Raw genomic sequence first — 23052 nt, 5'->3', positions numbered from 1 at the left:
GTTTTGAAAATGAACCTTCTATTGAACTTCCATCAAATTTTCAAAATTAAAATTCAATGGTAAAAAATAAATTTTTTTTAAAGATTTTTTTTTCTTCAAAAGTTCATAGAATTTTGTCCTCTACAAGTCTAAAGCATCGAATCATGGTTTTAGATGCCACAAATTGAGCCCAAGGACCCTTTGCAAGGGTGAAATTCTTACTAACTTATTAAGGCTAGTCGGACTCAATGATTTGATATTGGTATATACTTACAATAATGCCATTATAAAAACCTGCCCACGCTCATAAGAGTTTGCTCCCTTGGGTAGTGTGTTTGAAGTTGGGTGGTCTCCTGACTTATTCTATTGCATGTTGGGAAACTTTCGTGAGATCAAAGTGAGCAACAATATGGATCAATCCCACTCAAAAGGTGAATGAAATACCGTACGTTACAATAACTAATTAAAAAAAAAACCTTCATGGACAACCCTTAAACAAAAGAGACAAGAACAAATATCAAATCCTACTTTACTCATAGTAATGACTTCATTTTCCATTTTATGTGGAGAAAACTCAACATCCAAACACATCTCTTGGTTTTTTTGTAGCCTACTATGTAATTTGGTCACCGAGAACTCATGTACTCATGTAAGGGATTTCAATTTCACTCACGAATAAAGTTTTTTATATTGTTGACAATATATATAAAATAACACTTACAAAACTAGGCGGTTCGGTAAAAAACTATATTACAAAAATGGCAAATTACTAGAGTTACTTTAAAATTCACATTGATTCACACTGCTGACGTGGATGTGTGTACGGAACCATAAATGTTTTTCATATAAATACAATGAAAAACATCTATGATTCTGTACACACCTCCATGTCAACAAAATGTGAATCGATGTCAATTTTATAATCTCCCCAGCACGACTCTTACAAAATGGGTTGATCTGGTTTTTAAAACACTATTCTTTAACATGCCCCAATCCTCAAAAGAAAAAATATCTATTGGTGAATCCTTTTGAGATATAACCATTATGGTGAATCCTCATTTCGTGTGTTTGAATATGACAAAATTCCAAGTTTGGTACACTGTTTATTTTTATTCTCAAAGACATACATTCGTCATATTTATAACCTAAGAACTCGTGAATTCGTCACTTTTAATATCTATTAATTCATAGATATACAAACGAATTCATTGATTATAAAAGTGATGATTTACTCAAAATGTATGTTTTGAGAATTAAAATGAATAATATACTATTGGAATTTGAACATAAGTTGTGCATATTTTGAAAAAAACTGATACTACGTGACATTGGATTTATTGTGATTCTCACATTTCTGTCGTGGAGGTGCACACATTACCATAGATGCTTTTTACTCATATCTTGAAGAAATACATCTATGCTTATTTATGCACCCCACGTTAAAAATGTGAGAATCGTAGTAAATCCCATTGTCGTCGGGAAAAATCCCAAATCATTATTCAAGTGTAGATTGATCTGTTATAAATAAAATTGAGTCATGATAATCTGACTTAGGCACGTGGCATACTCAATCGATTTATCTGATGTAACAAGCTTGGAAATCGTAGATGTGTTCTCCTTGGGATACAAACTACACTTTTTTATGGAACCATAGTTCTATATCACGAGGACAGCACATCTACGATTCTCAAGTTGGTCACATCAGCTAAGTTGATTGAGTTGCCACGTGGTTAAGTCAGATTATCACTACTCAATAAAATTTGGTGTGACAATAAAAGCTATTATAAAAACCTGGTCTGCTCCACGTCACGCAAGCCCATTGGTTTCATATAGAGAATGAGCTGACCCTAGATTCTACAATGTAAATCTCGAGGACCATCAATGGGCTATGACATAGAATAACTGAATACTGCCCTTAATCCACTTGGACGAGAAAGTAAAAAAGGACAAAATCTTACTCTATTGTTTTCTCTCTCTCTCTCTCTCTCAACACACCTGCAAAGAGAGAGAGAACTTCGAGTGCTTCTGGAAGAAAGCTTCGCAACTCTCCGTTTCCATCAAAACCCTACGGTTTCTAGGGTTTTGCAAAACGTAGTTCAGAACTTCAGGACGAACTCCATCTCTCGATCTTCCTGTAAGAAACAAATGTAGAAACTTTTTCTCTTGATTCTCCCTTCTTTTCGAAATCTTTTCACAGGAGAGGTTTTTTCCTAGATTTTCTGGTTTGAATGCGATGAAAGCTGATGAATCTGTGCTTCAGAGGGTTTAAAATATGTTTTCTTTTTTGTTTCAAAAACCACTTATTTCTGGACTGACTTGCTTTTTGGTTGTTATGATGTTTCTTTTTTGAGTTCTTTCTGGAAAAAAAAAATCAGATTTTTTGAAAATTTCTTGTTTAGAATGATAATGCCTGATCATATTCGAGCTTGAGAGCTCGGAAATTGCAGGGTTTTTTTTTTTGAATTTTTATTTATTTATTTGATCTTAATGTGTTTTTTTTTTTTTTTGTTCTTTAAGACCGAATACTTGTTAAAGTTCGATCTGAGCTTTTACTTATGTTGAATCTATTAATTTTTAGCTGCTTTTCTGCTTCAGATCGGTGAATTTAATCCGATTTCGATCTCTTCGACAGATTACTGAAGATTGAAAGACTCAAAGGTACATTTCCTACTTCTGTTCATGGCTAAGAAATCGTTCGAGACCGAGATGACTCGCCCGTATCATCTCTGTATCGTTTACGAACGAGTGAAATTCCAACGTGAATAGCCCTTCCCATTGACTCGTCCAAGATCCGATATAACTCGTCCAGTATTTCGAAACTCGCTATAATATCGTGTCAGACGAGCTGACTCGGGAGAGTCAACTTGGTAGACGAGTTGGAATACTGACTTTGTCCTTTGTTCATGGCGCAAATGAAGGATACTTAGATTTTTAGACCAGTAAAGTACACGTCCTACAGTTCCACGACTCTTGTGGGTACGCGAAATTACGCAAATGCCCCTGTTTTTATCCAACTAACCTATGAACTAAACCAAGGGCGTTTGGGCAATTTCTTAGAGAGACCATGGTATAATTATTTTCACCTACTGATAAAGTCAAACTAACATTTTACTTTTTTATTTTTTTATTTTTTAAATAATTTTATTCAATGTAGTTTGGTGGAAGTGGTGGTAGTTCTTGTGAGTTTCTTTGAAGGGATGTTGTTTGTTTGTTTGTTTGGCTTTGTATTGATGAGAGGAGTTCAAGTCGTTATCAGTTCTTTATTTGCTCATGTATAATATACATTGCTTCCTATGTTGTCTCCCTTTCAATCTGTCCCTTTTATGAAGTCTGAATTGTTGCAGGTGTTGTGGGTCAGGGAAGGTTTGAGATATTAAAGTTTGGGTTTCTCACCTTTTATACTCACTAGAAATGCAGACACCAAAAGCAAGGTGATCTATACTTGTCCTCTATGTTCTCTAATTAGTTTTTTTTTTTTTGCTCTTGTAATGCTCTTTGGGTAATTTGCTTGATCGAATCTAAGGGGTTTTTTTTTCTTGTCTTTAAGAACATGAATAAGATCAATTGGTTCTGTGTGATTTAATATGTTCGAGCACAGAAGTTTTTGGGAATTCAGAGTGACCCAATTGTTGTGGGGCTCATCTTTGTTATATTCTTTTTCTCAATGAATTACTTTATGTACTTCGCTGAAAATTGATGACTTAAATTATTTTGTTTCATTATGATTGTCATGTCTCTATTTGCATTTTTATCTTTCTCGTTTTCAATTTTGGGTTCTGAATGTCTAGTTGGCATTATTTTGTAAGATATTAATGAACAACCCAAAGAGATTTTTAAGAGAAACTATACTTGAGAACCTAGTTGCGATGATATTCTCAATTGGAATGTCCTTTGTTGTTGCAATCTAAAAACACCGAGAGATTTGGAATTTCTTGTCTTCAGTCTTTAGGCAGTCAGATTCCATGCCTAGCAAATTGCAAGTTAAACTTGTTATGTATTGTTGACTTTTAACAGAATCTTTGTAAGCTCTGGTAGATCTTCTGGTCTGCTTACAAATTCTCAATCTACACGGAGTTTCCATGAAGATATTGAGTGTTAAAAGTGTCTCTTGGGCTTTGAAACTTGACCTTACGTATAAGTTACGTTATATCAGATGGTTTTGACACTTTTTTTTTCTTTGTACCAAAAATATATACTGGTGCTGAGGAATTTGCACAACACTATAAAGGTAGCCAAGTATATAATCTTTCTGATTCAATTAGTGAGCCATGTATTGGATGAACCCTTGTTCGAAAAGAATGCCAATTATACATTTTTTTTTCTGCCCAATAGACTGATCTAAAGTCATTCATGGTGTTTTCGACTAAACAGTTTGATATGTATCTTTTTGGCATGGATTGATGGATTGATGGGTGTTATTATGTATTGCTGTGCCATACTCATCATCGTCATCGTCAAATTCTCATTGCAAAATTTTAGTATCGGCTGAATGAATCCTATACCTTCATTCAATTTTACTCATTATTATTATTATTATTATTATTTTAATAAAAAAACCATGTATTCTATTTATTCAGTTGTGTTCATATTCGTTCTCACTACCAAAATTCACTTATTCTTTGTTATTCCGTCCTCTCTTTTAAGACTTTCTACTTGCATGTTCATATTATCTGTAGCTGTTACTGGTCTTTATTATTTATTATCAAACAATCACAATTGACTTTTCCTTAGTTTATCAGCTATTGGGGTTACCCCTACATTTTTCTGAATGTGTACATTTCTGTATTATATTTCATAGTCTCTCTCCTAATCCATCCATATTACACTCAATCTATGAACATGTCATTTCTTGATTGCCTAACATTGAGATCCATAAAAAATAATGTCTGAATTGATGCATATATTGCAGAATAGCAATATCTGGCCTTCGCCAACCTCCCTATTCTATCTTTACTTTGCCTCAAGATTACTTTTGTTGAAACTAAATAATACTGAAATTTGTTTCAAGTCCCCTTGATGGTTGAATCTGTCATTGTTGGAAGTCTTGTTAATCTGTAGGTGTATCTTTTCTATTTCTGATCTCATTTCACTGACTTTGAGAGCAGAATTGTCTCTTTGGAGGTGCCTCAAAGGACTTCACCTACGACATCCCGAAATGCTCGCCAACTCAAGATGAATGCGTCAGAATCTGATTCAGCCTCTTCACATCCAGCTGGCAGGATGCCAAAAGATAAAAGCCCAAAAGTCATCGAGCGTAGATCACCCAGAAGCCTTGCATCTGAGGTATTTTCTATAATCAATACTTCTGAACTTGTAACATGTCTGAAAGCTTGGGAATCAATCCTGAGCTGTTGAGTGTCTAATATATATTGAAGTAGAAGTCTTAGATTACAGATGAAATAATGTCCAAGAACAAAGTAATTAAAAAAGTCATTTTTATCAAAGCAGTGCCTCTGTCCTTTTTCCCCCTCTTTTGTATTTCTAGAAATATTTCAAGTAGTTGGGGTAGCATGTCATTGCCATTTTTACAGGTTTCTCGTGTTTTGTGGCCATTTTGATATCTAATGAGAGCATACTTGCCATTCAATGAGCCATGTCGATCCTTTTTTTCATTTTAAACTTTTTTTTAATGAAAGCAAGCTTTATTTCTTTAGTTCAACATTTCATCATACCATGAACTGTTCTTCTATTGGAAGCTTCAGAAGAAGCGCACAACTAAAATTTCTGAAATGGAATCCACTCTTGCCCAACTCCAAGAAGATGTGAAGAAATCGAAGGACCAGTTGGCTTCGTCTGAGTCATGGAAGAGGCGTGCGCAGCAGGAAGCTGAAGAAACCAAGAAACAACTCATAGCCATGAGTGCAAAATTCGAAGAATCTCAACGCCAGCTTTTGGAGTTGTCTACTTCAGAGGATTCTCGGCTCCAAGAGCTTCGTAAGATCTCTCAAGATCGTGATCGTGTATGGCAATCCGAGCTTGAGTCTGTTCAGAAGCAACATTCGGTTGATTCTGCTGCTTTGGTCTCTGCAATGAATGAAATTCAGAGGCTCAAGGCCCAGTTGGAAAGAGTGGCTGAGTCTGAGAATTCTGAACTTCAGAGCTTGAAATTAGAACTTGTCGAAACTCTTTCATTTGCCGAGAACCTGAAAACCCAACTCAGGGACTGTAAAGAATCTGAAGCTCAGGCCAAAGCTTTGGTTAATGAAACTCTACAACAATTGGAGATAGCCAAGAGAACGGTGGATACAGTTCGGTCTGACAGCATCAAAGCGATGGGGGCTTATAGTCCGTTGATTTCAGAGTTGGAGCAGTCAAGATTACGAGCAAACTCACTTGAGGAACTTGTGAGCAAACTTCGGGCAGATCTTGTTAATGCTGGCAACAACAGATCAGTAGATTCTTCGTATGATGTTATAGTTCAAAATAAAATTGGAGAAAATGGGGAGATCGAGGAATTGAACGAGTTAAAAGTGGATCTCGATTCGATGAAATTGGAGGTCGGACAATTAAGATCTGCATTACAAACAGCTGAGAGCCAATACCGAGACGAACATATTCGAAACACAGTGCTATTGGAACAAGCAAAGTCAGAGTCAACTTTGAAGGAATCTAAATTGGAGGCAGCATTAAAGAAAGCCAAAGCAGTTGTTGAAGAGTTGAAGGCGAACCTGATGGATAAGGAGACTGAATTGCAGAGCATTACAGAGGAAAATGAGGGGTTGTGCCGGAAGATTGAGAACCTTTCAATGCAGAGAGAGTCTGAACTTGAAATTGAACTACAGAAGTCGAAGGTCAAAATTGCGGATTTGAAGGAAAACTTGGTGGATAAAGAAACCGAATTGCAAACTATATCTGAAGAGAATGAGGTGCTGAAGTTAGAAATCAAGGATAGAGAAATTGAGAAAGCTAAAGTGAACGAAGCTGTGGCTGAGGCCGAGGCAGCGAGGGCTGCGGAGCGAGAGGCTTTGATGAGGCTTGACTATGTGAGTGAAGAGGCAGAGAAGAGTACTAAAAGGGCTGTTTGGGTGTCTGAGCAACTCGAAGCAGCACAAGCGACAAATTCAAAGATGGAATCGGAGTTAAGGAGGTTAAAGGTGCAGTCAGATCAGTGGAGGAAGGCCGCTGAAGCAGCAACCGCTGTTCTTACGGCCGAAGATAATGGAAAATTTATGGAGAGATCGGGATCAGTGGACAGCAATTACTATCCGATTACTGGGAAGATAGGTTCACCTTTTTCGGACGACATGGATGATGAGTCACCCAAGAAGAGGAACAACAACATGTTGAAGAAGATTGGAGTATTGTGGAAGAAGGGGCAGAAGTAGATGGACCACATGCAAGGTTGAACATTATTTGCTATAACTTATTTTAGCTTATATTTATTTCTTCATTGATGTTATTTTAGCTTACGATGTTGTTTCTCCTTTTGTCAGGTTTTCAAATTGGCCAAGCAGCAAAGTTTTGTGCAAATCTTTATGTAGGTAAGGTTGAAAGCTTCCCTCTGATCTCTCTATCCTTTCAAGTTCTTGTGTTTTACAATCTACTGGATGTATGCCATCTATATACTCACATATTACAGTCTTTCATTTGTATGAAACAATTGGCCTTCATTTGCCTTTCCACTACAGAGTAGCAAAGTATATTTTATACGAACTAGCGATGTTTAATCCATTATTAGATATATCTGGCTTTATTTTGGTGGTATCGAACATGTTTGGTGACTTTGGCACACGTGCCATTTTGTTGGCTATGCTTGTTGGAGGCACTGCATGAAAAATTAAATATGAACTGTAAGACAAGTAGATGAATTGGCTCCTATGATGCTCTCCAAAATGAAATTATGCTCTTATGTTACAACCTTGAGCGACACAGGTTAAGATTCCACACTATGATTGCCTAGGTGCAAAAAGCTCGAATTTACTGCGTGATATGTGCTGCCAACTGAGGGTAATTTTGTAAATGTGGGGATGCCCTTAATGCACGCGGGCTAATGTGATTGGTCAAACCCAATTTTTTTTTTACATGAAATCACTGTTGTTCTAGTGACTTTTATAAGAATTGTGATTGTGACATCGATTGTTTGTAACAGTGTTTAAGGGGGTTTTTAGGGTTTAGATGTGCTTCTAGTAGATGTGGGGCATTAGCTATCCCACTTTTTGCAAAAGCAAGAAGCTATAGGTACATCAAGACAATTTCAACCAATGATCCCTTTCGGTATTTTACTTTTATTGAAAAACTAAGAGCCCGTTTGGATACACACAGAAACGTAACTTTTTGACTTGTGAAAGTTAAAAAGTCTGTTTGGACTCATTTAAAAAAAATAAAAATACTTATTTATTAAAAAAAAAAAAAAAATTACATTCTAATTTCTAAAAGTTACTTTCTATCAAAATGGATTCTAAACATGTTTTCGACTTTGAAAAGTATTTTTAAAGTGAAACTCAAGACTACTCCCGAAATGCAAAGCAAAGCCTTAAACTATGCATCCAAAATCAATTTGGGTAATTGAGCCAATTCTTCTTGTGTAGCTCCATCTACAACCACTAAAAATTGACCTGATGTGCTATAAGAGTGTTGTTGTCTTTGAAAGATAGACTCATAGGAAAATTCAAACTTTTGTCTTCTTTGTTAATTTTTTTTTTACTGATTCCAATATTGCATGATTGCATTATTCAAGAGATTGGATTTCTCATAACAAATTTGAGATGTTTTAGTTTACTTCGATATCTTAATTAATAGCATTTGTGATCGAAAACTTATCTCAAACAAAAAGTAAAATCTATATGATTTGAATATGAACATTATATAACTTCTATTAATGAAACTTTCATACAAAATATGTTGTAAAATCAACTACAAATGAGACTTTCGGCATTTGTGAGATCTTTATTTTGGAGTCGAACCACTTCTACTTCGCTTTCTCACACTATAATACTGAAGATGTACAAAAGGCCTATTTGTAATTTAAAAGATTTAATAAAGGGTTTTTGAAGATTAAATATTAAGAGGGTATTTTTATAATTTTAAAATGGATTATTGTGATGCAATTTCTCACCCTTAATATTTTTTATTGTTTATTAGTGTAAAATAATAATAATAATAATAATAATGTTAAATTAAATTTATTCATTCTTTTCATTTTCCTATGCTCTTGTAAATAAATTCAAAACTTTTAGAATTTTTCCTATATTTTTTTCTCTTATTGTTTTTTTCAAAAAAAAAAAAAATAAAAAATAAAATAATATCATTTAGGTCCGACTGACCCAAAGCCTGCATTATGGTCGGGTTTGGAGTTAGGCTCGGGTTGGCCCAGTTACTATAATGACCCAGTCCGACCGAATGCAGCCTGATTTACACATATATCGAGTTTGTACACACAAAATGGTATCGTTGGTAATGGATCATGCACACCGAAAATGATTTATTCCTATAGCATACTTTGGATTTAGATCGAGGATTTGTGTTCCGATAAGGAACCAATTTGATAAAACCATTGGATCGATTATGAATCAACCATGTCTTTTTTTTTTTTTGGAAGGTAATGGGGGGTATTTAGCGGACCCCCAGCCGACTAAAGAAGGTTACAATCTCACATAGGATTTGCCCACGGCATCCTCATTTACAATGGAACTTAGCTGTGTTGGAAATTCAAAAGGATACAAAGTTGAACTTTGAAAGGACCTATACCACGACGCCAAAAAATCTACAGCCTTATTTGTTTCTCTATAGATAAACGAGAATCTGACCTCTTGAAAAGACCTCGAAAGCTCCTTGATAGAGTTGATCATCCTCCTTGCATACCAAGGCATAACAGCTTGACCCGAGAGAAATTGGACAGCAAGCTTAGAATCAGAGTCCACACACAGCTTGTTAACGAGAGATAGCCAACTTCAACCCTTCTTTAATAGCTCGGAGTTCATGCATTAGAACATTGTCTCCCATAATACAGCTGGCATGAGCTGCTAGAGGTGATCCTTGATCATCCCTTATAATGGCCCCTTGGCCCCCATAAAGTCCTCTAAGAGATCCATCCGTATTAAGAGCGTGCCATCCCCAAGGAGGTTTTTTCCACTGGCATCTAATATACTCCTTGTGGTAAAAAGTCACATTAATCGCCCAAGAGTCAAAAAACTGTCTAGAATAAGGCATGTCTTCAACTTTTAGCCTTAAGTAAGAGAATCTCAATCGAACATCATTAGTGATTAGTCTTTCGATCTGAGAAGCTGGCAGGTATTCATTTTGGAAAATTCTCCGGCATCTTTCTGTCCAAACATGGTAGATGAAAGCACAAAAGCTGCTTCTTTTGACCTCAGTGGCCGGTTCATTACCCTTCCAATTTCTTGTGATCCACTCGATTTCGGATTCCCATGAGGAAAGCGCTCTCGTAGTAAGGGATCTTTTGAGAACATTGATCCATATCTGTTTGGTGAAGGGACATGAGCAGAAAAGATGGTCTCTATTTTCTTCATTTGGGCGACAAAACACACAACAAGCCTGATTAAGCTTACCTCTCATGACTAACCAATCTTGGGTTTTAAGGCTGCCACTAAAGCATATCCAGGATATAAACCGATGCTTAGGGACCACTTTGTTGCTCCACACAATCTTGGCCCAGTCCTTGTTGGTAGCTTCCTGACAAAGAAAAGAATAAGCCGAAGAGGTGGTGAAAATCCCAGTGGAATCAGCAGTCCACACTACCCTATCTTCTTCGGTCTCCACTCTCTCCATCTGAGCAATCTCCTGCCAAACTGAGTTTAGAGCCTCTACTCCTGATCGGGGCATCACCCAATCTCCATTCCTAATAAGAGCTCTCACCTTAGTCTTTGCATTAATCCTTGAGTCATTAGTTAGCTCTATTGGGAAGTTGTCGAACAAGATCCCATTCGAAGTCCATAGGTCATGCCATAGATTTGTGTTAGCCCCATTTCCTATAACATATTTGAAGGCATTTAGCATCTCCATCCTAGTTTTAAGAAGTTTTCTCCATACCCAAGAAGCTCCTGCAGTTGGTGTGGAAGTCCATAAGTACTTCCCTTTAAGCTTGTTTGCATGCACCAATTGCGCCCATAGGTTCTCTTTGTCTGCCGCTAGGGTCCATAGATGCCTTGAGGTCGCAGCTCTATTCCAAGTTTCCTTGAATCAACCATGTCTTGTTGTGATGATAAGGGCTCAATCCGATAAAATGTGAGAAAATTTGTAAGTTATATATGTGTATAAAGTTTATTTAGATTTGAATATCAAATCATATTTAATCCAATTCTTATTGGGTTTATTTCAGGTTCAATGCATTCCAATCCATATTGGACCGATCCCAGATCGAACCGATCCATTAACAGTTCTACTGCTTTATTACAGTTGCAAAATATTTGCAAATGTGCAAGGTTTTTTAGTGCAAAATTTTGCACTACTTCATTTTTTTTTTAGTTGTGAAACTTTTCGAAGTTTTACGGGAATTTTTAATCCCACAAAATTATGCAAAAACCAAAGAGGATTTTCTAATTAATGATGAAAACAAGGGCTGAAGTTATGTAAATCAAAAGTATTCCAAACGAAATGATGATCCAACTAAGGGTGCAACTTGGTTTGATTCAAATTGAAAACCGAACCAAATTAATAGCTTTGGACTGATTTGATTCGTTTCGATTTCGAACAAGTTGTGATTTGGTTCTAGGTTAAGAAAATGTAGAACTAATCAATTTGATTCAAGTCTTGGTTCAAGGCTTGTATAGAACTAAATCAAATAAAGTACTGAAGTCTTATAAAATAAATATATATTAATTTATTATAGATAGGACATAGATTAATGACTTATTATATAAAATATTTCATGTTTATTATTGTGGTTTCTATAAAATATTGTAAATCGATGTAGGTTGGATATCGATTTATCCCTAAACCGAACCAAACTGCAACCCAAATCCAACACCCCAATCTTTTTTCCGTGTGCCATGTTTCACATGGAATTAAACGATAAAAATAAGGGCTAAAGTTATGTCAATCAAAACTATTCTGAACGTAATGATGATCCAACGAGGGGTGCAACTTGATTCGATTCAAACTGAAAATCGAACCAAACTAATTGCTTTGGAATAAGTTACGATTTGATTTTGAGTTAAGAAAATGTAGAACTAATCAATTCGGTTCGATTTCTCAGTTCAAGGTCTGTGAAAAATCAAACCAAACCAAGAATCGAACCCTTATATAATAAATAAATAATATTTAGAATCTACTGGAGTGACCTCAAACTGGAACTTATATTGCACTTCTTGACATGAAAGTAGATAGGAACCATAGATGCTTTTCATCGAGATACAAGTGAAAAAGCATCTATGGTTCCTTTACACTTTCATGTCAAGAAGCGCGATATGAGGTTCGAGTCTGAAGTCACTTTAGCATTATTTTATTATTTATTATAATTGAATCAAATTGCAACCAACACCCATCAACCCAATCCTTTTTCCGTGCGACACGTTTCATATGGAATTATATCAATTATTTAAGGGTAGTATCGGTAATTTAAATTAAAAGAGCAGCAGCTTATAATAATATATAAGAACAGTTAGAATTAGGGTTTTATCTTTTTTGCGGTTTAGGGTTGTTCTTCGTCTTCCCAACATTCCAACACTGTTGTTGCTGTCGAGGAGTTTCTCTTCTTACAGTCATCATGGGGTGAGAAAATTTTCTGTCTCTTTGATTCTCTCTGATCTTTCTTTCTAATATCTCAATTATATCTCCATTTTATTTCATTTTTTTTCGATTGAACTATAGGATTTTAGTACTTGAGATTTGGTGCTTTTTGCGAATTTCATTGTTAGATTCAAATCTAGGGTTTTGAACACATGGAATTTTTTATATTTTTTTTTTGTAAATCTTTAGATTCAAATTTAGGGTTCTTGAAAACAGTTTGTGTGTGTGTGTGAAGGATTGCTTTTCGTTTAAGAGTAAAAGAGTTGTCGGATTATCGAATCATGGGTGCGCAAAGTAGTACTGTATACTTGTTTAAGTTTTTCTGATTTTGATAGTTAAAAGTGTAGAAATAATTGGAAAGATTGCTTATTTCACCATCTATTCAATTCTTCTTGATTTGGATCCTCTATACAAGATAACTTTGATGTTGGGAAATTTTTATTCTAAAAATGGATTATTTGGAGATGATGAGATTGTTGATTTCTAGAGATTTCAGTAATTTAAGACAGGAAAAAGGAACACAAGGGGATCTAATAACTGATAAAGAATGAAGCTATATATATATAATCCTTTTGATATAAAGAAACCTAATTTAAGGAACAATCCTAAGCAGAAACAAACTCTAGATAAAGAAACCTAATTTAGTCTAATCACATAAAAAATCTATCCTACTCTTCTTGAAATTTGATATGGTGTATCACTATACAACTTATGACAATGCATCACTATATAACACCCTTATACTCTCTCTCTCTCTCAAACTCCTGGCAATCATCAATGATAAATGTGAATGATAGAATCTAAATTCTTTTAATCAGTTGTCTCTATTTCTTAAGATATGAACTTGATTTTGCCAAATTTATTTTATAGAAAGATGAATAGTTGCAAATTATTGTTTTCTTGGGAGAAGTGATAACTGATGTGCCTAGGTGTGTAGAAGAGGATGAGGAAATCCCACTAACTTTGACGTGCCTTTGTTGGTCCATGATCCTTGTAGTTCAAAGTCTGATGGATTTTAATCCGAAAATGTAGTGGCCTCTTTGGGTGAAGATGAGCTTAATCATTTAGGATTCGAAGACTCAAAATAATGATTTTGATCACTATGGATTCAAAGGGTCTTTGGGCTATATACGAGACCCATAAGCAATGAATTTTTTTTTTGGTTTTCTTACACATGCATAGTTAGATAAGGAATGTTTTAGAAAAAGGTCAAACACAGGAGAGTCAATGGTGATTAGTATTATCAATGGAAAGAAAATGACTAAAAAATCCTAATTTTGCATCTTCAAGCAATGGTGGATTGGAGGGCATTGGGATAATTGGCAAAGCATGATCTACCATGATGGAAATCAATATTGATGGTGGTGTGTTTAGTGGGGCTTTGACATGGTGATGATTGCAATGCTAAATTGTGTGGATTGTTGGGGAACTAAATGGTTGATTTAGTATTGTTGATGGGAAGTTAATTGTTGCATAGGTAGTGTTCATATGATCTTTTAGATGGACTAATGCACTCAATTTACATTGAATTCTAGTAAGATTTTTATAGAAAATAAAGAGCAATCTAATGCTCTAGTAGGAACTAACCCATTGAAGCTATTGGCATGGTAGTTAAGGGTTTCTTTGACGGGTTTTAGTGTCTTCTACACTTAGAAATATGAAAAAGGATTCTGGTCTTTTTCAACTCTGGAATTGCATGCCGGAAGTTGAAGTTTTATCCACTCCATAACTTTTTAAGTGAATCTTACTTGCTTCCTAATATGGATTTTCTTTGCCAAAATTGTTTGAATTCAACTTAGAATGGGCATATACGCCTCCTTTCCTTGTTTAATTATTTCTGCTACTGGTGTTGTTTTTCATTACGTGTAGATGACCAAAGTTGTAATTGTTATGCAGGAAGACACGTGGAATGGGAGCTGGTCGAAAGCTCAAGTCCCACCGTAGAAGGCAAAGGTGGGCTGACAAATCATACAAAAAGTCCCACCTTGGCAACGAGTGGAAGAAGCCATTTGCTGGTTCTTCTCATGCAAAAGGCATTGTTCTCGAGAAGATGTGAGGCTGATATTACTTTTATGTTTCTTTTTTCCTTCTTTTTGACATTGAAACCTAACAACGAACTACTTTCCACAGAGGGATTGAGGCTAAGCAGCCTAACTCTGCTATTCGGAAATGTGCTAGAGTTCAGTTGATTAAGAATGGGAAGAAGATTGCTGCTTTTGTACCCAATGATGGTTGCTTAAACTACATAGAAGAAAATGTAAGTGTTGTACAAAAATTTCAGCGTTTGTGAGTAATGAACACATGCCCTTTTTTCTTTTTGTTTTTTAAAAAAAGAACATTTTATGGATATTTTTTTTCTTTTTTGCAGGATGAGGTGTTGATTGCAGGGTTCGGACGTAAAGGGCATGCCGTTGGAGATATTCCTGGAGTCAGGTTCAAGGTTGTGAAGGTTTCGGGTGTGTCTCTCTTGGCTCTCTTTAAAGAGAAGAAGGAGAAGCCAAGATCTTAAATTTTGTGGCAAGGTTGCCCTCCCCTGCTCCTCCTTTCCTTAATGTCTTTTTAGATGCTTTATTTGAGGATTCTTGCAGACCTACAGCAAAGACTGAATTTTGTGAACTAGTTTAAAATTTGAAATTATTATATTGAACCTTGGGTTTATTATTATTTTCTATGCAAAAACAAGGCTACTATTTCCTCTTATCCAAATATTAGATTCTGTTTTAACTGTTAAAAAGGGATTGTTTTTTTCTCCCTTTTATAATTTAAGAATCAATTATGAAATTTATGATGTGGTCATTGGCTTGCCCCTCAAGACAAAGGACTTATCTAAGATTTGTAGACATCTGTTTGAATGTTCATACCTCTGTGCCTTCTATGGAACTTTGCTTTGAACTTTCTTTCTTACATTGTTTACTTAGAAATTACGATTAGCATGAATGCGCTTCCACACAGCATTTCTCACCAGTAGATGATACTTGTTGAAATATTAAAGAAGAGTAACAATGACAAACACCAATACCAACTGCTTTAACTTAAGACCCATCAAGGGAAGACTTTGCATTGTAATCTCAATGGGTAAGTGCTCGTGTATCAAAGGCTTATTAGAGACGTGTTGATAATTTCTAATATATGTTTTCACCATTTTAAGATCAGGGTGGAATAGGGTGGATTAGGTATCTGGAAATTCTCTGCATGTCTTCCTAAACCATCAACTTGGTTCTTGAAACAGATTGAATTTTGCTTTAATGATGCGAAACGCAAACTATACAGGATTTTCGCCGAATTTATATGTTGGGTTTACTTCCTAATTATAATCAAATCATAACTTGCTTTCCTAGACCTCTGATGTGTATCTTTGGTGGGAGTGATCTTGAATATTCCCTGTATAAGGGCCTGCCAGCTCCTAGAGTTCTGTACCTATTTTTTTCTTGAGAGTATCTTGGACACTATTCACCTCTGCACTCAACAGAACCCAAACCTCCTCTCTCGGTATTAGTTTTAGTGCCATTTCTTCTGTTGGTGATAACTTTGTGTTGGCATAGCGATTGCACACCAAGTAGCACTGATGCATTGTCCCTCTACATGAATGTGGGGATGAAGCCCCCACCCCTGCATGAACCGGCTCAAATTTTTTTTTCAAGCTCTAGTTTTTCTCAATTTCATGACTTTTGCCCTAGTGACAATTGTGTCTTTGTACTAACTATAAATTCAAGCCAATTCGTTTTAGGGTTTTTTTATTTATATGGGACAATTTAGTCACCTTTCCCTCTATTTGCTAACAAATGGAAATGCCTAAAACATGTGGAATAAAAAAAATTGGTGCCAAAAATAACACCAGCACAATGTGGTTACAAGGATTTTCTCTTGAAAAATCGAGAGGATTCAAAACACTAAGAGAAGGATACTCTTGGATTGAATGTCTTCACCAAATCAAAAAGTGGATTCTAATCTACAAGAAAAAGAACTTCTTTCCTGGAATAAGATTGCAGACAACTTTTAAAACTTGACCTTTTGGGATGCTAGAAGATGCCTTGAATTTGTGAATTAACTATACAAATCCAGTAACACTATTTTAAAATTGCAATTGAATCAGTAGGAATCAAGCTTGAAACAACTCCAAAATGGGATTGATTTTCCAACTTTTCATATATGTGTATGTTATTGTGTTTAATGTAGAAAACCCAAGAGAAAAAAAAATCCTTTTCTTTTGCAACCAAATACTACCACATAAACATCGTTCTGGATCCCGATCTTTTCGATATAGGTGGGACTCACATCGTGAGGAGTGATACCCAACATTTTTATGCTGGATTTTTCTTTTTCTTTTTTTCCGGGTAAAGTGACCAAATGAGATTGAGAGCTTTAACCTTAGTTTTCAAGGAAATATTAAAAGGATATCATCATCATCATCATCCGTGGATGTAGGCAATCTTGCTGTTTCATGTAAATTTTGTGTCATGTTCTCTATCTTTTTTTTTTTTTTGTTTTGCTTAAATTTTGTAAATGAAACACTGCATAACATGTTGAGAATCAAGCCCTCGTGACAGCATCGAAGGCCCGAGGATTTAAAGCTTCTAGAAGCATCTATATGTGGTGAATGAGAAAGTGACCCTAAAGAAGCTTTGTTGGCAAATTGACTTGGGGATATCGTCCTCAGACTTCACATTTGACATATAGTGAATGGGGACTTGATTGAGGAGTTGAGTCATTTCATGCATGAGAACTTCTCTAACACCATGGATTCTCCACTCTACATCACTAATAATAGCTGAAACTTTAGAATTCAGGCCAACTTTTAGCTCCTTTAAAAATTATAAATTCAGAATCCCCTATAGGGTGACAATGATCATCTCAAAGCTTAGTAGATCTACCATTACCAATCAAGTGGGTGGTGTTTATCAATCACAAAGATGGGGTGACACATCGGCATATGATTTTATTTTATTTTTAAGTTCACGCCTACACCTTACCTTCTTCTATTAGCCAGCGTACAACACTAAGGATAGATTCGAAAGAGGAACTGGTCAATTCTACTTAGAAGCCAGTGGAGTCAAGTTCCGAAGGCTCCAAAAGGCTCGTGTAGTAGACTCCACTTGCCTGGCCTTCCACCCGAACGTTTCTACTAGCCACCTAGCCATTCGATCCTTAAAAGTGTCCATCGGCTACTTCCAATGTTGTGGTTCCCTACCCGGTGGATCAAAGCTTTCCGATGCTCCTTCAATCCCTTCCATCCGTGCCTTCCGTGAACCGCCTCTATTCCAATAACTTTCAATGTCGGTCGGCGGATAGGTTCCCATTGACTGAGTGCGGGGTAGGATTCAATCCCATTCCGGCAACCTTCCACCCCTAAAAGCCAGCTTCATCTTTTATCCCCGCGAAACAAGAAGTTTATCTTCTCTCGAGATCGGGCAGCACATATGTTGTTGAATTTCCACAAGTGAACTTCTGTCAAGTTAATCTATAAAATGCCAAATAACATTAACTCAATAATCATGAAACACATGACATGGGGTACTTGATCTTTTGAGAAATTTGTTCATCGACTCTTTACTTAAAGAGCTCTTAATCCTTCCCCATCCCCAGGATACAACAACCATATTACTTGCCAATCCACTCAAACAAATTTATCGTTATCTTGTTATAATATGTTTTTAACATCTTGGCCTATTCATAAAATCACTTCTGAAAATAGTGCCCCATGCATCACTATATTCTAGGTATAGATCTTACGTCCATTGTATTATGAGAAAATTTGACCACGAATTTTAGAAATCGAATTCGATGTCCCATCCTCCATTAATTGGATGGTTTCGGCCTGTCGAAAAAAAAAAATAAAATAAAATAAAATTCAACAATAAGAAATTTGACATCTTGATCTGTCGATTTTTATGAAATTTGAGGCCTTGCGCCACCGAATATAACATTTTTTAATGTTTTGTTGAATTTTGACTTGGTTCTATGCATTTTCAAGCTAACTTGTTTGGGAATTTGGAGACACCTATTCAATATGAATACAAAGAAAATAAACATTAGAAAAGAGAACCCCAAAATTTACATGGCTCGACAACGATGCGTGTGTCTACAAATGGATTCCACTTTCTTCACTAAGAAAACCAAATTAGAGTACAATACAAAAACAAATATTCTAGTTTCAATCCCAAATCCAAGTCTTGAAACACTTGTACATACCTCTACATGTCTGTCTCAAATCGCTGAAGAAGAAAATCCTAATCTCTATAAAACATCCAATAACATTAGTATGTATAGGGTTCCAACAAAAGAAACTTATCCTAGCTGTGGATTTAGATCCCATCTAACGGACTGGGATAAGAGACACAAATAAACAATAAACAAAAAAACAACTTGACCGATTCAACGAGTTGACCCGTTTAAGTTACGAAATTCTTTTGGCGAGTTGATTCCATATGAAGGTCGAATCAACTCAAAATCCAAACAAGTTGAGTCAACTCGGTGAATTTTTAAAATTATTCCAATAAATACACTTGGGAGCTGAGATGGGTAAGATATATGCTTATAATCCGTATAGAATCTACCTAAAATCAGGAGGCAATCATGACAAGAGAATATGTTGGAAACACCAAACACAGTCACTCAAATCCAAATGCCTTACAATTCAGATTTATCAGACTTCAACAAGACAACACCCTCGATATGTCACTCTCAGAAACTCTTTCCTTAAATAGAAAAATACAATTCACTGAACTCAGCACATTCCTTACTTTGGTTACAAAACAAATCTGAAAATGTCATGAGTCTGTCAATCAAATTAAGGAGAAAAAACAAAAGACTAAGAGAAATGATAAAATAAGACACCACAGATTATTTATTTCAACTCTCAAGGTAAAAAATTGAGATTTTGAATTTTATTTTGGATAATGCTAAAGTAACATTAAAATGTATATCGATTGTACATTCCGATGTGGTAGTGCACACGTAACCATATATGCTTTTCATCGAGCATTTATGGTTATGCCTGCACCACCACATCAGAATGCCAGAATCGATGTATATTTCGATGTTATTCCTCGACGACTCTTCAAGGGTGGAGCTAGGATTTTGCCCATGTGGGAGCAAATTGAGATTTTGAATTTTATTTTAGGATGATGCTGAAGTAACATTAAAATGTACATTGATTGTACATTTCGATGAAAAGTATATATGATCATGTGTGCACCACCACATCAGAATGCCAGAATCGATGTCTAGTTTGATGTTATTCCAGCACGACTCTTCAAGGGCGGAGATAGGATTTTACCCATGTGGGGGCAATCAAGAGAAGAAATTTTTTTGTGGGGACAACTAAGAGTGAAAAAAATAGTTGTGGGGGCAAGTAGGATTGTAAAAAAAATAATAATTGTGGAAGCAATAGTGTCAGATTTTTTTTATCCGCCGGTAAAATCTGTTGCAATATCTCACTAATTCATAGACTTTGAAAATTCTTGTGGGGGCAAGTGCCCTCACAACTCCCACTCTAAATCCACCCCCCTGCGACTCTTTATTTTAATATTGAAAAATATTTAATGCATCTAATTTAGGATTTTTCTTTAAATGCCCTTAAATATTTTGACAATAAACTCAATTAGCAAAGGCAAATGTGCAAAGGACTTTTCTAGCACATTGAGGCTCTCCGTAAAAAAAAAAAACATGGTTAAAATAAGAGTAAAAACACAGATTTTCTAGAGATTAGTACTTGCCTTCTAAGGCTTAGAGCAACTTTTTCAAGGGATACATTTTCTTAAGAATACCTAACATATTAACTATTTATCCGATGGAGAATCTCAACCATTGGTTGAGGTCCCTATCTATCTATCTATATATATATATATAGATAGATAGATAGATAGATAGATAGATAGAGAGAGAGAGAGAGAGAGAGAGAGAGAGAGAGAGAGAGAGAGAGAGAGAGAGAGAGAGAGCCAATAATGTAGCCGATGTTTTTTATCCTATATGGGCTTTGAAGTTTTGGAATGTGCTGGTCTTTTGTGAGGACGATCTCTAAGGTGAGAAGATTATCCTCGCAAAAAAATCAGCCCATTCCGAAATCTCTAGCCCCATCAATAATGATTTACAAATTAATGATAAAAGGTGACGGTCCACGATTCTTCAACTTGTAAATTGGGTTAGAAGTTTCAAAGTGAACTGATATTTTGTGAGGATGAGTCCTCTTTAGAGAGATCATCATTATAAAAAATCAGTCAAATTCCAAAACTTCTAGCCCATATAGGACAAATCACTATGTTATTGGGTCTTGAACCCGACCACATTGGTCTATTTTATCTTACAAAAGAATTTTAATTGACGAGGAACGACAAATCACTTTGAAGATGTTATCATCCACGATGAAGCATGGTGTCTCATGCTTTAAAGAGGTCAATATTTATTAAAATTTTAAATTGTCAAATATTTGTTTTAAAACTGCTTGATGTTTATTACTGGCTTCAATGAAAAGAAGCGATTTGACTTCCATCTTCATTGTCAAGCAATGAATTCATAGTTTTACAAAAGCAATAGATTCATTACTTCATAAAATCAAGGGATACATTGCTTTCAAAAATAGAACATTCACTGCTTTATTTATTTTAAAATACGATGAAATTATTATTATATTTTGTTATTAGGAGTGATTTTACTATTTTATTTATTTATTTTTTTGATTGGTAACTATCAAAGAAAAAAAAATTTATTTTATGTTTGAGAATGATTACAACCCTTCATTATAAAAATGGGGGTTCTGCAATCGAAAACCTAAAAAATTCAAATTTTCCCTAAAATTAAGATTGGGACCTCCAAGTAGGTTTTTGATGAATAATACCCACCACAGTCTTAATTTAGGATATTTAACCCAAAAATCTATAAAAGATAAGGTACTCTCATCCAAGTCCTGAGTTTGTAAATTGTTATGATTGTTTCTAAAGAATATATGCATCAGATGCTTGGCAATGGGGCTGAGTAGTGGCACCTCACCTAGTACCAATTGCACTCCAACCTAATTTTTTTTTCTATTAAAAAAAACTCATTCTAACCCTACTTGTTACACACCACAAACAAATTTTAGACCAGTACTGAAAATAAAGAATCAATCATTAGCAAGAGCTCCTGAAAATTTTACCCCAAACTACCAGTGACATGAGCTCCTACATATATTTACCGTACTTGTAGATCATGAAACTTTGAAAACTAAATTTAGAGTATAGACACCCCAATTTGTCTGGATCGAGCCGAAAAGCTCTTGAAGTCCAACAAGAGAAGCCCCATTTAAGAATTTTCAATTTAACCAAATGGGGTCCATTTCAGTGAAGCCCAACTCTCCCAAAAGCATTTTTCAGAGCTTAAAGCAGGCTAGGCCATGGGGTACCCGTGGCCTAAAGAAATTTTCCTTGTGGCCATGAATCACCCATGGCCCTGGCTATTTTTCATTTGGACCTTGGGTAGGTCATCATCACAGCTAAATTTGCATATCAGAACACCTACCCAAGGCTCATTCAGTTCAGGTTGTTAGTGCACATGAGTACCTAAGATTTGTTTAGGGAAAAGACTCCCTAATCCCTCTCTTAATGACCTATTCCTCAAGAAAATTCCACTATTTCCCTTCTATGCCCTTGCATTTAACCCCTGATAATTTTCTTACATAGATTTTTTAGTTTTTCTCCCCTCTATTATAATCTTGACTCCTAATCAAGTTTTGGTCCCCACATAAATTAAATTATCCTCCTAACCCCATCCTGTTAAGATTCAATTAAGGTGATTTACTCTTGTGCACATCAACCTTGCCAGTTATTCAAGAGGTCATCATGCAATTCATTTTAAATTGACTATATTATAGGAACTATGACCCTTTTGCCCATCCCTTAGAACTCTCTAGAATCCCTAGGCTTTTTACACTTCTATCCTTAAGTTGTTATAATCCTAACTATGAGTAATGGCATAAAAGTGTAAAATAACAACCCCAAATTACATGCCATTAAAACTAGTTCTCTAGAGGTTGACCCAAAGTCAAGGAGCTTGGACAACTTTATTTCTCTTCTAGAATTCTTTAAAACCTTCCTACCCCTTGATAATCATGATTACTAAGACTCATAGAGAAGTAAATGGTTATCAAGGACAAAATGTTGGAGGACAATTGAAGTCATTTTTTGAGAATATTGGGAACTTAAAGAAATTGGACAAGTATATCCCGAAGAGTCTCCTTAGAGCCTATAAATAAAAGACTCGTCCAAGGAAAAATGGAGGAGAGGTCTAGCATACTCAAACTATCATCTTTGCTTCCTAAAACTTTTCCAAGTCCCAAAATTTTGTCAAAGTGAACTCTCATACCTTTTTGAAGCTTTTAAGCAAGAAAAACAAAGACAAGGGGAAGACTATGGT

General features: G+C 35.6%; 3 protein-coding genes across 6 annotated transcripts; 2 read left to right on the top strand and 1 right to left on the bottom strand.

The window, feature by feature from the left end:
• The first annotated feature begins 1949 nt into the window (after positions 1 to 1949).
• Positions 1950 to 7672, top strand: LOC147384709 (interactor of constitutive active ROPs 2, chloroplastic-like). 4 transcript variants are annotated; one of them, XM_086426076.1, is made up of 6 exons: positions 1950 to 2113; positions 2612 to 2637; positions 3324 to 3410; positions 5085 to 5262; positions 5676 to 7320; positions 7413 to 7672. In XM_086426076.1, exons 3-5 carry the CDS (start codon positions 3391 to 3393, stop codon positions 7302 to 7304), a joined length of 1827 nt encoding a protein of 608 aa, XP_086282202.1. In that variant the 5' UTR covers positions 1950 to 2113; positions 2612 to 2637; positions 3324 to 3390; the 3' UTR covers positions 7305 to 7320; positions 7413 to 7672. The 4 variants fall into 4 exon arrangements, with proteins under 4 accessions (XP_086282202.1, XP_086282203.1, XP_086282200.1 ...); XM_086426077.1 differs by having other exon boundaries at positions 2575 to 2637; positions 5682 to 7320; XM_086426074.1 differs by having other exon boundaries at positions 2575 to 2637.
• A 2177-nt stretch (positions 7673 to 9849) lies between these two features.
• On the bottom strand, positions 9850 to 10941 carry LOC147384708 (uncharacterized). The gene has a single exon (XM_086424975.1). The coding sequence runs from the start codon at positions 10939 to 10941 to the stop codon at positions 9850 to 9852; it is 1092 nt and encodes a 363-aa protein (XP_086281101.1).
• A 1551-nt stretch (positions 10942 to 12492) lies between these two features.
• LOC147384707 (small ribosomal subunit protein uS12) lies at positions 12493 to 15366 on the top strand. Its single transcript, XM_086426697.1, has 4 exons — positions 12493 to 12648; positions 14563 to 14718; positions 14797 to 14923; positions 15035 to 15366. The coding sequence occupies exons 1-4, from the start codon at positions 12644 to 12646 to the stop codon at positions 15173 to 15175; spliced, it is 429 nt and encodes a 142-aa protein (XP_086282823.1). The 5' UTR covers positions 12493 to 12643; the 3' UTR covers positions 15176 to 15366.
• Positions 15367 to 23052: the final 7686 nt, after the last annotated feature.

This window comes from Akebia trifoliata, chromosome 15 (genome assembly GCF_017979445.1).
Source record: "Akebia trifoliata isolate Shusen 1 chromosome 15, ASM1797944v1, whole genome shotgun sequence".
Taxonomy (NCBI): domain Eukaryota; kingdom Viridiplantae; phylum Streptophyta; class Magnoliopsida; order Ranunculales; family Lardizabalaceae; genus Akebia; species Akebia trifoliata.
This window is presented reverse-complemented; position numbering and strand designations above follow the sequence as displayed.

Bases quoted from the DNA above. Each gene is read 5' to 3' on its own strand.
- LOC147384708 (XM_086424975.1), bottom strand. From the start codon at position 10,941: ATGGAGATGCTAAATGCCTTCAAATATGTTATAGGAAATGGGGCTAAC.
- LOC147384707 (XM_086426697.1), top strand. The intron at 14,719-14,796 runs GTGAGGCTGATA...TACTTTCCACAG, and splicing joins GGCATTGTTCTCGAGAAGAT to AGGGATTGAGGCTAAGCAGC. The intron at 14,924-15,034 runs GTAAGTGTTGTA...TCTTTTTTGCAG, and splicing joins TAAACTACATAGAAGAAAAT to GATGAGGTGTTGATTGCAGG.
- LOC147384709 (XM_086426076.1), top strand. From the start codon at position 3,391: ATGCAGACACCAAAAGCAAG. The intron at 3,411-5,084 runs GTGATCTATACT...CTTTGAGAGCAG, and splicing joins ATGCAGACACCAAAAGCAAG to AATTGTCTCTTTGGAGGTGC. The intron at 5,263-5,675 runs GTATTTTCTATA...TTCTATTGGAAG, and splicing joins CCAGAAGCCTTGCATCTGAG to CTTCAGAAGAAGCGCACAAC.